The following is a 13,676-nucleotide window of genomic DNA, read 5'->3' as shown; positions in this document are numbered from 1 at the left end:
AAATATGAATTAAATATGCTATTGCAAGTTTTAAAATGTAAATTTTTAATGGAAGATAACTCAATTTTTAAAGAAAATGTTATATCTGTAGGATTCATATTTCACGAAGTACTGTTGTGAGGTAAATCAATTCATAATGTAAAATTTTGTATAATTTTTAACACCTTTTCAATGTTTCGGCTTTTTATAATGCGAAATTTTAAATATAATCAACATTAATGTTTTTCAGTTCTATATTATCTTCTTTTGACGTCGATGTGACGTCAATACAGAATCTCGATGCAATCGTCTGATCAGATGTAAGCAAAAAAGAGAGAAAAAGGACACTGTGAGTTGATATATCAATGAAGTGCTATAGAAGTGTTATAAAGCGACATCGTTATAAAAACTGTCAGTATTAAGTTAATACGAAAATTGTATTAAATTTATTCATTTCAAATTCCTTCAAACTACAACAAACCGGACAATGTTTATTTGCTTTACCAAAGGATTATAAAATGAACACAATACACGTGGTTAAATATTACTGTTCATAGCTTTAGAATTTATAGCGGAAAGTATTGAAAACGTGTAAAAGCAAGCCATTTCAAGTAAGTATATTCCTAAATCTTACAATATATGCTTATAATGAATTTTCATGCACTTAGTGATCTACGTTTAGTTGGTGTAGTCGTTATGGTACGCGTCACCGACTGTCTAGGCCCTCAGGTCGCGAGTTCGGAACTCCGTTTCCGTTCATCGACTTATGATGTTTTTTCCCATTCATGTTGCTATCAATTTTAAAGTGACTTTTTTCAAAAACAGCATGGATGCTGAGAATTTCATGCTTTTTTTGAAGAAAAAAATTAAAAGGCATAAATATGTAAACAGTTTTTTTAAAATAAATTCTCAGTTAATATATATATATATATTTCTATTTATTAAGAGTTATAATATTTCATGATAGTTTTATTAACCTTTCTTGATTTGCAATCTCATCACTCAGTTTTTTTTTTAAATATATTTTATTAGTAATAAAATTTCTGCACTTTTTAAATCGATATTTATTTTTATGTTGGAAAAATGGATCATTAATATAATATCAAAAGTAATTCATATCTTAGTTTTATGTTTGCAAATGTCAATCTGTTCAAAATAAATTTTGGGCATTTTTTCCCCCAATTACATAAATATGCTTTATAAATAATAAAGTAAATACATACACAAATTTTTTTAAAAATTGAAAAATTAATCAAATTTCTTAAAATATTTTTTTTTTAAAGAACTCGGGTATTTTCTTTTTTTCATTTCCTCCTCTCATCTTTCTTGGTATTAAATGAAAATATGCATGCAATGATTTATTAATATAAATGGAATAATCATATTTTAATTTTATCCATTTAAAACTGATATTTTGAAGTATTTCTCTTTATTTTATGAAAAACTTGCAAAGGTAAATTTGAAATTATCTTAAGTGAAATTTGCTTTCCTATTTATTGAGAAAGAAGTAATGATCCTTTATTATTTAGAAATTTGATGTATTACCCAAACTTTTAGCAATAATACTCGTTCTTCATAGATCATAGTTCATCCTGACAATGACATAAATCTTTAATATGCGTATAAATATATATATATATATATATATATATAGCTTTTATCTTGATTTGCGTGTCATCTTAAACTATTTACAAACTGGTTTCCCTAAATTATTTTAGCTGCCTGAAAATTCTGAAATCTTATATATAATAATAATGTTTAAAAGTAGATGTAAATATAGCATCATAAATTAAAATTGGTCAAATAATACTGTTGCAAAAAGAACATTCATTTGATCTGGTTGTAGTAACAACATAATGCTGAATCATTTTTATAAACAGTGATTTGGTATATGTAGAACATGAGGTGTGAAGGGTATATGGCAAACTAGTTAAAAGTATGCTGGTTATAATTGAAAGACATAAAATAGTAAGCATTAAGTAAAAAAATATTGAATTTTATTTCTTAAATTTTATGTATTTGCATATACGAGTGCCTTTTGATGAAACAAAAAAAGTTCTAAAGTAAATTAAGACTATTTTGAGTGAAAATCAATTGACCAGTTTTAAAACTGCCCACCAATCAATTATATAAAATGATAATGGGTGAGCATCCCTATTTTTGAAAAAACTGTCATTTCATTCTCATCTGTTTGATTTGTCATTCATATTCTGGATTATCTGGAATTTTTTCAAAGTTTCTTGTTTTAATGATTTTATTTAAAAACAATTACAAGGAGGTGTAAATAATTATTTGTCATGAGAAGTAGCTTATAGTTTTTATCATAATTTAATTTGTAATTATTTAAATGTTTTTTTGCTTGAAGAAACAGTTGAGAAAGTTTCAGAAATACTGTTAGCTTTATGCACAAATTATTTTTAAAATTTAGATTGAGCATTTTTGTCGGCCATTTCTTTATGAATGAAATTCTTTTTTTTATTTCTTCAGTTGCCCATAAAAGTAAGAAAATAAAATATGTGAATGAAACATTCATTTTATCCAATTTTCATAAAGTCAGTAAAGCATATGAAATCAAATGAATAAAGACTGTACTTTAAATTTCATCCATAAGAATATAAAAGGGTCTCATAATCATATCTTCTTCTATAAACACTTTTTTTTCCTCTCCAACATTCTTATTTTTGATGCACAGTTGCTTTCAAAGAATTTTCAAAACATTTCCGATGTTAGAGAGGAAATGCTTTGAATGCAAGAAATGCTTTGCGAACATAGATTTTAATACATATTCTGTATTCAGTTACATTTACCATTTAAGAAAATGAACTAAATTAAAATTTTTACTGAAATCATCATAATTACAGAAAATGTCTGTATTGAAATTTTCTTGAAGTCATGTCATCAGAATCTTTTGAATAAGTAGTCTTCCTATATTGATTTTAATTTTAATTGTTTTGCCTTCACACATATTGTTTTGCCTTTTAACTCATTTTTTTAAAGATAATTTTCATCAATCTTATTTTGATTCTGTAATAGATAGTTTTTAAATATGATGCAATAAATTAATTTTTAATTTTCATGTTCATTAATATCTCCCCTCTCTTCATTTCCGTTTAAGAAAAATTCATTATACTCAAAATTACATTTTTAAATATACATATATGTATAATATCTGCAATGTTTGAACCTCTTGTATTGTATATATGCTACTATTCTTATAATCTTTATTTCTACCTTTTCTTCTTTTTTTCTGTTTCCCTTATTAGTAATCATGATCATAATGCACGTTTCTATAAAATAAAAAGTTTAATAAATTGTTTTATAAACCACTTTTATTGTTTATTTCATTTCCTCTATTATTTAATTTGAATAATAGACTTCTATATACTTACCACAAATTAATTTGCAAAACAAAGCTGCTTTTTTTTTTTTTTTTTTTTGAAAAAAAAAATTATTAGTAGTATTTAGTAAAATCCATTTAATTAAATTTTGAATGTTTTAAATCATGTTTTATTTTAACTTTGAACTGAAATAACTGAATTTCTCCAGTTTTTTTGTTCAAAAGCACATAATTTGCATATATATATTTCTTAAACAGCCATTGAAAAAATATTTTCCAGATTTCAATGATATGATTAAATTTTTAAAAATAAGAAAAAGTAAGATACATTTTCTTTTAAGCAAATTTTTTAGTTTGAAATCTCTGAGATCAGAATAAGTTACTTAAAAAAATTAAAATAAATTACCAATGTTGAATCTGATTTAAAAAGTAGTTTTTTAGAGAAAGAAAAGAAAAATCTGCCAATTTTATTTATAGCATGCTTATGTATTCTTTATATAGTTCATATAAAAAATTATCCCAACCTCTTTTTTGACTGAAAAATAAACGACTAGTTTAATATATATTTGTTTTTGGTAAATAATATTAATAAATGAATTATTGTGTAATGAGAATTGAAAAAGTGGTAATAGGACAATTTCTGACATAATGTTTTAATTAATGAGCCAATTTTTTTACTACTGACATTAAAAATTATTTATTTTTTAAATTTTCTAATATAAAGAATTTTTATGATCCTAAAATTATGCTATAGAGCTTAAAAAATTATTTGAATCCCATATTGATTTTGAATATGGATTTAATATCAATTAATTTTTATAGAAATGTCTGGAGTTCAATGTAATAAATGTGGTTCCACAAACATCGATACAGACTCCCCTTGTGGTAATGTTGTATGCATTGCTTGTGGTAACGTTTTGGATGAATCTAATATTGTACAGGAAGTCCAGTTTGTACAAGACTCCCGTGGTGTATCTCGTGCTGTAGGGCAACTTGTTAGCTTTGAAGGTATGGTGCTTTGATTTTTGAAAAAATATTTTCTATGAAATAATTCTCTGAACTTATTGTTGCATATTTTTATTGATAAATGAATTTTTTTTAAAGATGGAATGTCCTATGGTCTTGGCCATGGTTTTGGATCTGGAAGAGAATCCAGAGCAATAACAATACAAAATGGTAAGATTTACTCAAATAAATGTACATACATATGCAAGTTTCTTGAATTGGTTATATCCTTAGTACAAGCAAATATGCATTTTTACAATTGTGTTGATTGTAATATTTCAATCTCACTTTCCTAAATGTGTAATTTTTTTACCAATTTGCTCGATCCATATCTGGTGACTTGCACACTAGTAGAAGAGTAATATTTCAAGCTAAAATTTATTTGATAAAACTGTATGTAATATAAAAATGTATATACAATGGCATTACTTTATTTATCCTAATAAATTTGGAACAAAATATTTTTTTTTAAAAAGGCAAAATTGGAAAAGTAATAGTGGAAGCATTTTCAGTGGTCTTCATATGGTACTTAATGTAATTAACTTGTATGTATTTTAACTAAGTAAGAGTTAAGTATTTATAGAAACAAAGGCTGTTACCTGTTGATTCCAAATGTAAAGAGCAAGTAATATCATCAACAAACACAAGTACACTCACGCACATAAAAGAAGAAAGAAATTTCTGTCCATTAATAGTCGCAGAACAATTTCGCTGATGCAATTCAGTTCATATTCAGGTTTCTAAGTCCAAATGAAGAAGTACATCAAAGTGGAGAGTTTAAATTACATGGGAAAAAGATGAGGTAAAAGAGGTCCATTGAGACCATAACAGAATGTGGTCTATATAGTTAGTAGATATTGAAGTGCTTCATTGCTAGAGAAATTTGAGATTGCTTTTGTTTATATTATTTTGTTTGCATCGATTTAAAAAATTTTTTGAAGGAAATATTATCTTGCTTATATAATTGAAGGATAATTTGTCTCTATCATAAGTTACACTTTTTGTATAAAAGAATTACATGTTTAATGTCATTAATGTTGTTATACACATGACAAAGTGGATCATTTTGGATGTTAAAGCGTTTTAAAAGTCTAGTTGTTATAATTGTTTTATTGAGTAGTCTGGCCAAAATAATATTCTCATTCCAATTTTTGAACCAAGGAGAGAGTGCTTCAATGTTTGGAATGTCTCCTAGTAGGTGAAATAGTTAATGCTTTGATAATTATTGATTGTGATCTGGTATGTCATTGTTTTTTTGTGTTTTTTTTAAAGCTTGAAATAATATTTTCAGGAGAGATCCATTCAGTCCAAAGTGTATTTGTTGCAACTTCTTTGGTTAAACATTCTGCTTGCTCATTTCAGATTATATTTGAGTGATCAGGTACCCTCAGGAAGGATATTCTTTGCTTTAGTTTGATCAAAGTTTGTACTTTGGAGAGTATACATTGAATTATTTTTGGTGACTGAATGGAGATATTTTTTCAAGGATGTAAGTGCAGGGTGGCTATCTATGAGAATTATGCTATCTTTTGCAGAATGATGAGAACATCTAGTGCTACCACAATAGCTAAACTTTCTGCAGTAAAAATGGAGTTGACGAATGGCTTCGATTTGTGAATTTGTGAATAGAGAGAGAAAAAAACTAATAATTGAGTGTGCTGGGAATGTTTTGGATGCGTCAATAGCAATAATATTTTCCAAATACATTTTGTAAAATAGTTATTAATTTCATTTGAAGAGAGATATTTATTTAAAATTTTTAATCTTTGAAGAATATTTCAACGTGATTAGAATTAGTTGAGGGAATTTCAGGCAAGGTGGGAGATACATTAAAATTTTTAAAAATAAACAAAATTTATTGGGTTTTTTGTTTGTTTTTTTGGTACTAATTGAATTTCTTGAATATTCTGACAGTACTCTATTAAAAATAAGAAATGTAAAACATTAGCTATTTGCTTAAGAAGAATTGAATCCATCTGCTAGATTTTGTTATAGAAAGAATTTTCTGCAAAGCAATTTTCAGGAGGACAGGATTTGAGATCCATTTTCAGAGACCTAGAATAATTCTCCAAGCTATTGCATGAATAGCATTGTATGCTTTAAATTGATTCTCAGAAAACTTATTGATTACTGTGCAACTATAGTAAAATATACTGAAAATGCTGTTATATGTGATAATGATAATATCTTCAGTTCTACAGTCATTGTTTTTTTTTTTTTATGCAAATATCTTGAGACATTTCTCTTTTTGAGTGCATGATTTCTGAGGTCATAGAGGATTACTAAATTTGGATTCTTTTTAGAGAAATGTAATGAATCAATTTAATCCATTCATTCCATGTTAAAGGGTGTCCCACATACATAACATGGGGATTTGTTGCAGTTTTTTTTTTTCTTGGGCAATTCAGCTATTACACTTTTCTATGGAGTGATTTCTAGTTTCCAGTAATTTTACCACTTACATTGGTTTCATTTTTTTTTAATAATAATTTCTTAGGAATGATGGTTGCAGAAAATAAAGATATAATCTGTATAGATAATAAATTCAAGCTCTTCCTCTATTTTTTCATGAATGTTGAGATGACATACCGAATGTGTGAAAAAACACAGCTCTGTAGTAATCCTTTGTGCAGAGTTTTGATACTAGAAAGGTAGGGTATCCAGCAAATCTGGAAAGTTCCGAGTTGAAAAAAATTGGACAATCACTTTGCTATGTTGTCTGTTATATGAAAGTTGTAAGCATTTAAACATAAAACCCTCAATATAGACAACTTCATACACACTTTTGATATCAATATTTATGCAAACGAAATATTTCATTTTGTTTATCTTCTGTGATTTTTGTCTGAATATTATAAATTGCAGGTTGGTTATCTCTGAAGGGTATGAAACCATGCAGGCTGTTGTGAAGCATTTTGTTACAAGTTAAATAATGTGTTGAGTTAGGATATGTTCAAAGACTTTGCAAAATACTGAGATTCAGGTTGTAGGCTGATAGGAAGGAACTTTGTTTGGTTACAAAATCAAATTAGTTAGAGCATATTTCCATTGTTGTGGATGTCAGCCGCATCAAATTGATGTTCAATTTCAAAATAATTTATCGTTTTTGAGATTTTTGAACCAGATGGCTGGGATACTGTTTTAGAGTAGAGAGGGAAAAGTGGCTTTTTTAGCTTTGTAGATTTTTTTTAATTTCCTAAATTTTGAATTTGTTGTTCAGGAAAAAATTTATTCCTGAGAAATCCAAGGGCAATCCAATTTACATTTTGATTAGAAAAGTTGTTAGCAAATAATTGGGCGCTGGATTGGAAACATAGCAATTGTTTTGTGAAATAATGTTGTATGATTCAAAAGTTTATTTAAAAGTTTACAAAATGTTTTTGAATTATGAGTGCAAATTTTTTCCCAATATTCTCTTCTTGCCTTTTTTTTTTTTGATGAAAACGGAGCTGGAGTGTGAATTTTTTATGTTTCATCCAATCTGTCATGGAAATGTTTCTAATTGCTTTTTCTAAGGGCTTATTGAACATTTTATAATTAAGGCAAGAGTAATTCCATGAAGGAAGATAAGTCCTCTGCAACAATAATTTAAATAAAGTATTTGGGGTTATTTCTTAGTTGCATTCATTGTGATTTCTTTTATGGAACATTGGTTGGCAATGTTAAAAATATTATGTGTTTGTTGTTTAATCATTGAACAGTTAATTGTTTTTAAATTATGGCCGGTGCTTTTTGTTATGGACCAGGAAACAACTACAGGCTTTGATTTGCTATCGAAAGTTGAATTCCTTACTTATGACGAGTTTTGATTATGGATATCTGCTGGACAAAGATTTAGATCTGAGATTAATTAAGTTCTTTGGGAACTGTGTGTAAGAATAGTTATATTAAGAATTATATAGTGCATGTTAGCCAATCAACAAAGTTATTACTCAGAAATGATGAATGGGATGTCTCCAAAAAGTGTGGCTCAAATTAACATTCCCAGCATGAATATAGGCACAAAGTATCAAAGAAGTGTTTTGTTTTGTCAGTATCTTAACTTTGCGTATATAAATTAATAATACTAAATTTGGTATTCTGGAATTGGACTTTGACTGTCAAAAGTTCCATGTTCAAGTCTTTTCTAATATTGTTAGGAATTATGCAGCTAGGCATACTTGCAGGAATGCCTAAAAAACCATGGATGTCATCCATAATATTTAATTCAGTGATTGCATAAGAAAATATTTTTATTTAAAGGAAACATTAAGAAGAAGTTTCTGCTAGTTTATGAAATACATATAAATCTTGAAGAAGGAAGAAAATACAGTTGCAGTTACTCGTGCTTCACATGATTAATCCACTATCTGCTTACACGAGCACGCAGCTTAAACTGTGACATCATCTTAATTAAAGCAAGATAACCACAAGACCACCAGCCAATCTATTTTGTTTATGTCTTTGATATGGAAAAAAATTCTATTTCGGGGGAAAAAATGTCTGTTAAAGAAATCCAGAAGAGAGAGAGATAGATAGAAAATGGAGAAATTTTAAGCAAGCTTTTTTCTCTTAATTCCACTGCAGAAAGGTCATAAAAACATGCAGTTAAAAAATTAATGGAAGTTGAACCCATCTTGAGATTTGAAAAAAGTCAACGCTAAAGGGATTTAAAAACCAGGAGGCCTGTATATTTGAACCCAAAATTCAAAAAGAAAGGGGTTACAATTCTCTTGTTTGAGAAAGCAAGAAACAAAAGCACGAACAAGAAGGGAAAATGAGTAAAAATCGCCAAAAAAGGTTCTTTTTTTTAAATGCCAAACTTTTAAGACCACTTGTATTCCATTGTATCAAAATACTATAGGTTGAACCACAATTTTCATTACTTTTTTTCATCTTCTTTGGAATTTCTTTAATGCACCTTATTTAAATATGTTACAATATTTTTCAGTAATGTTACAATAGTTTTTTGAAAAATTTCAATAAGCATATTTGTTTATTGTTCTAATTTCTTCGGGATATTTTAAACAATTACTTCATTTTTTTAGTTTACAGTTTCCTCAACATCAGTCACAGACATATTTTTTTTTGACTGTATTAAAATGATTTGATTTCGAAGACTGTTGAAAGAGACATCTGCAGTTGATAAATGGTTTCAACATTTAAATTAATTTATCATTCTCTGATGTAATGGAGACAAGATTTTGATACTGCTGGGTGATTGCCTTGGCAATTAATGCACTTTTCAGGACCTTGGCATTGGCCATCATGTGTTTTTCTGTATGTATGACATACCTATTTGTTGCAAATTCTAATTAGGTGCAAAAAATTGATAGATTTCATGGATTGTCTTGTTTATGCATAAACTTCTGGATTTTCTGGTTTATGAACCAAATCTTGATGGACTCTGGTAAGGCAGGGCCAAGTATTATAACTAGAGCAGGGGAAGAATTTCGAGTAGAGTTGATTTTAACAAATCTTTTCATTTCAATAATTTCTGTGTCATAATTGAGTGTAAGCTCTGCAGTCAATTTTTCTAGACAATTTTGAGTGAGAGTATCAAATATCGTGAATCTGTCAGTCGAATTTTCACAAATGACACTGGATAAAATGGGTATCATGGATCCACTCTTAAAAAAATTTTCATTAGAAATAGGATGCATATTGATGCTAGTCGAACCCTACATTATTGAAATAACATTTTCTTTATATGGGGATGATGGCCAAGCAATAAAAAGTTCGAGTTAGTTGATATTTGAGAATATAATATAGTTAATTTAATGAAGATGCACAAATTATGATGACAAATTTACAGAATGAGACTACAATAATCAGGTTCAAAGCTAACATAAAAGTTCGTCTTTTATACAACATGTCAAATTAGTGCGTCTTAACATTGCCCCATCGTAGTGTCAACTGCCAACAATTCTCGTTTCCTCCTCCTGAGGCACTGCTCAATGGTGGGAAGTGAGGTACCTTGCACCATATATATAGATATAGATTTAAATATAGATATATATAGACGTGCAAGAAATTAATAGGTATAAACTTACTTTCACCCTGAAAATAAAAATAAAGAGCTGACAAAAAGAAATTAATTGGGGAAACCAAACTTTGAGAGCTCGCAGACATATCTTCTTTCAGACAACTATATGTGATAATTTGAAAATTGTCTTTAATATATACAGTTGAAAAAATCTAATGTAGTTATCTGAGCAATAATAATAATGAATGAATAACTATTATTCATATATAATTTTAATATATATGTGATATAAATGTGCTACACCTTCATACATAATTTAATTTTTTTTAAATTTAATTATTTTTAAAGCTTTCTTTAGCTTTTATTTGCCAAATTTAACTTCTTGAATTATGGCTATGCTTTTTTCTGCATATCCAAATGAGATTGATTGTTGTTTAAACCAGATAATTTGAATTATATTATAGATTTATATTTTTTATTTCTATTTTTGCTGTTCACATAACAATTTATTAAATATGTCTTTTCCGTTGTAATTTAATTATTTTCCATTGAATTTAACCATTGTATTAATTAATTTATTCCTAACTGTTGTATATTTGCTGTATGATATTCCTTGGACTATTCTAGAATTCTCTTTCATTTAAAAACAATTGAACCAATTAAAAATATTTTGATTTTATAATCGGTTTTCAATTTTATTGCTTTATTTTTTTTTAAATTTATTTAAAGTAGCATTAATATGACTGTTATCCTGGCATATGCATTTAAAAAAAGATATGATTTTCATAAAAGGATATCTAAACATTTTAAAGCAAACTATTTTAGCTCATAAATATTTGAAAAATTTTATTCTATATCTCCATGCTTCTTTTATGTGATGTTGGGTTCGTTTGTAATGATTTATACAGTTATCAAATGAGAAAACATCAAGCCCTATACTGATTTTCTCTCAGACTAGCAGCTTCAATACTAATTTCTTGAGTTCTGCAAGCCAAATTGCAGTAGCTTCTTGCAACTTTTTAACAATGAGACTGTTTACAAGTGACCCTCATCAGGAATTTTTAGAAGGACATGACACCACTTACTCTCGTTTTTGAGTGTGTATTTATATCATGATATTTAAAATAATAAATTATCCAGTGCACAGTTCTGAGTAATTGCTTTGTGATTTTTCAAGAGTTTTCCTTTAACTTTTAATATAAAGATTTAACTTGTATCAATAAATATGAATAAATTTTGTTAGTGAAATTCATGAAGTTAATGATCTTCAAATTATATTTAAAAAATAGCATATTACTCTAATTTTAAATCTAAAGATTGGTTTATTTTTACTTTTATTTTGAAGTAAGAAAATTTGTGTTGTGTTGATTTTTAAGATAACTTTATAATTTTAAGAAATTGTTTTGAGTTTTCAATAATATTTTAAAATGAACTTTTTTTCTTAAAAAACTCCTATATTTTAATTCCAAAAATTAATGTGCGAGAATTTTTGATTGGCATTTTGGAAATAAAATGCATAGAGTTTAATATCCCATTTAAAATTAATTTTATTCACATTATTTTTAAGCTTTCAAAATATTTTTTCAACTTTTTTTTCCCCTGCCAAAGCATTTTGGTATGATAAGGGATAAAGTAAGGCAATATAAAATGGCCATGAAATTGGTTATTTTCAACTTTGACAAGTTCACTCCTTAATTTATGTTGAATAATCATACTTCTTTTAAAGATATTTTATTAATTTCTGAGAGAGTTGCTACAATTTTTTATTCCCTTCTTCCTTTAAGCAATAGAACTAATTAATTACTACTTTCTTTAAGCTTATTACAAAAAATAAAAATTGAATATGCATAGGATCAAAGATAGTAACATAAATAAGAAAAAAATTATTCGGTGTGAAAAAGAAATCATCACAGTTATTGAAATCCTTCAGATTCTTTGATTATACTTGAAGGGTAGTTCTTATACTAAATCGAAAATTCAAACATGTTCTTTAAGACTATTTAATATGATAAAAATACAAAATCAATATCTTCAACAATAATTCCCTATTCATTCTTATACTTATTGCCATCTGGATCATAGGGGTAATGGAATAATTTTATCTTTTATATTAGTATAAAAACTTTCTAAATTAAGAAGAATGTTCGAAATAAAAGAAAATTTAGCAGTATTTCTTTTTCCATTTATTGTGCTGCAATGAGAAGAATTTTTTAGTGTACTTAGGGGAAATTATATGCACACATGTAAAGAGAAACTTTGAAAATACACAACCAATCTTTTATGTGAATCATTTCCTTCCTCTTATTACCTTAAGCAGCATGGAAATGGGTTGTGAATGAAAGTGCTAAAATTGGTATTTATTATGTGATCGTGCCCAACAGTGTATTTACCTGTGTAGAATCATGCTGATAAAAAAAACTGAAAGAACAGCAATGCAATCATTTAACATTCTTAATATCTTAGTGGAATTTATTTATATATTTTCAAAAACTTAAGTGAAATAAAAATCAGAATGTAAAAATTCATTCAAAAAATGATTATTGTATTTTTAAAAAATAAAATGAAACATATTAAATATTTACCTAAAAAATAAAAACAGTTTGGATTTCATTTTGCATAAAAATATTGTTGTTGTTGTTTTTTTTTTTTTTTTTTTTTTTAGTTTATTAAAGCTAGAGCAAAATGTTATGCAAATTCATAGCATAAAATAAATAATTTTTGAATTATAAAATGTTGTAAAAAAATTTTTAATAATACTTTTATAAATTATGGGACACAAATGTCAAAATTTCAATTAAATAAAATTCTTTAAGAAACTTTTTTAAAAACTCACTCAAAAATAGTTATTCTCATCCTTCAAAATCTATTCTACTAAATTTGGTAATTCTAGATGAAATTGATAAATATCCACATTTTCTTTTATTAGAAAGCAGCTAATTCAAATCAGGCAGCTAGTTTAATACATTCCAATTAGATCATTTAGAATTTTAACCATTTAACTGAGTTTTTTATATTGTAGATCATGATCCCAAATAGAGTTGCATTGAAAAATTTTGCTGCCAAGTAAAAATTCACAGACCTTTTTTAATTTTTCACTTGCTGAATTTTTTATTCTTTAACTTTTGTTTAGCAAAAATGTTCAAGAAATAAATCTTGAAAATTCTTAACAATTTTATACGATTTTATTAAACATTTTCTAAATATAAGTTTTTTATTATATTCACTTTTTATTACCATTGATTAATGTTTTATTTCCTTGTTCATATTTTTTTAAATGTTGGGTTTGAGACAAGAGCTTTTTCTGAGGAAGAGTAGAAATATGATTGCAAAAGTTAATTTCTATCTCAAAAGAAATCACAAGTAGAAATATAATTTTAAAGGCTGATATTA

General features: G+C 26.8%; 1 protein-coding gene across 1 annotated transcript in view; it reads left to right on the top strand.

Annotated features, from left to right (window-relative positions):
• The first annotated feature begins 281 nt into the window (after positions 1-281).
• Positions 282-13,676, top strand: part of LOC129984479 (transcription factor IIIB 90 kDa subunit-like) — a 50,228-nt gene continuing 36,833 nt past the window's right edge. Inside the window, exons 1-3 of the mRNA XM_056094367.1 lie at positions 282-590; positions 4,139-4,324; positions 4,421-4,492. Coding sequence (XP_055950342.1) covers positions 4,141-4,324; positions 4,421-4,492 — 256 coding nt within the window. The 5' untranslated portion in view covers positions 282-590; positions 4,139-4,140. The remainder of the gene's footprint in view (positions 591-4,138; positions 4,325-4,420; positions 4,493-13,676) is intronic.

This window comes from Argiope bruennichi, chromosome 9 (genome assembly GCF_947563725.1).
Source record: "Argiope bruennichi chromosome 9, qqArgBrue1.1, whole genome shotgun sequence".
Classification (NCBI taxonomy): Eukaryota; Metazoa; Arthropoda; class Arachnida; order Araneae; family Araneidae; genus Argiope; species Argiope bruennichi.
The sequence above is the reverse complement of the archived record's forward strand: the minus strand, read 5'-3'. Positions and strand labels throughout refer to the sequence as shown.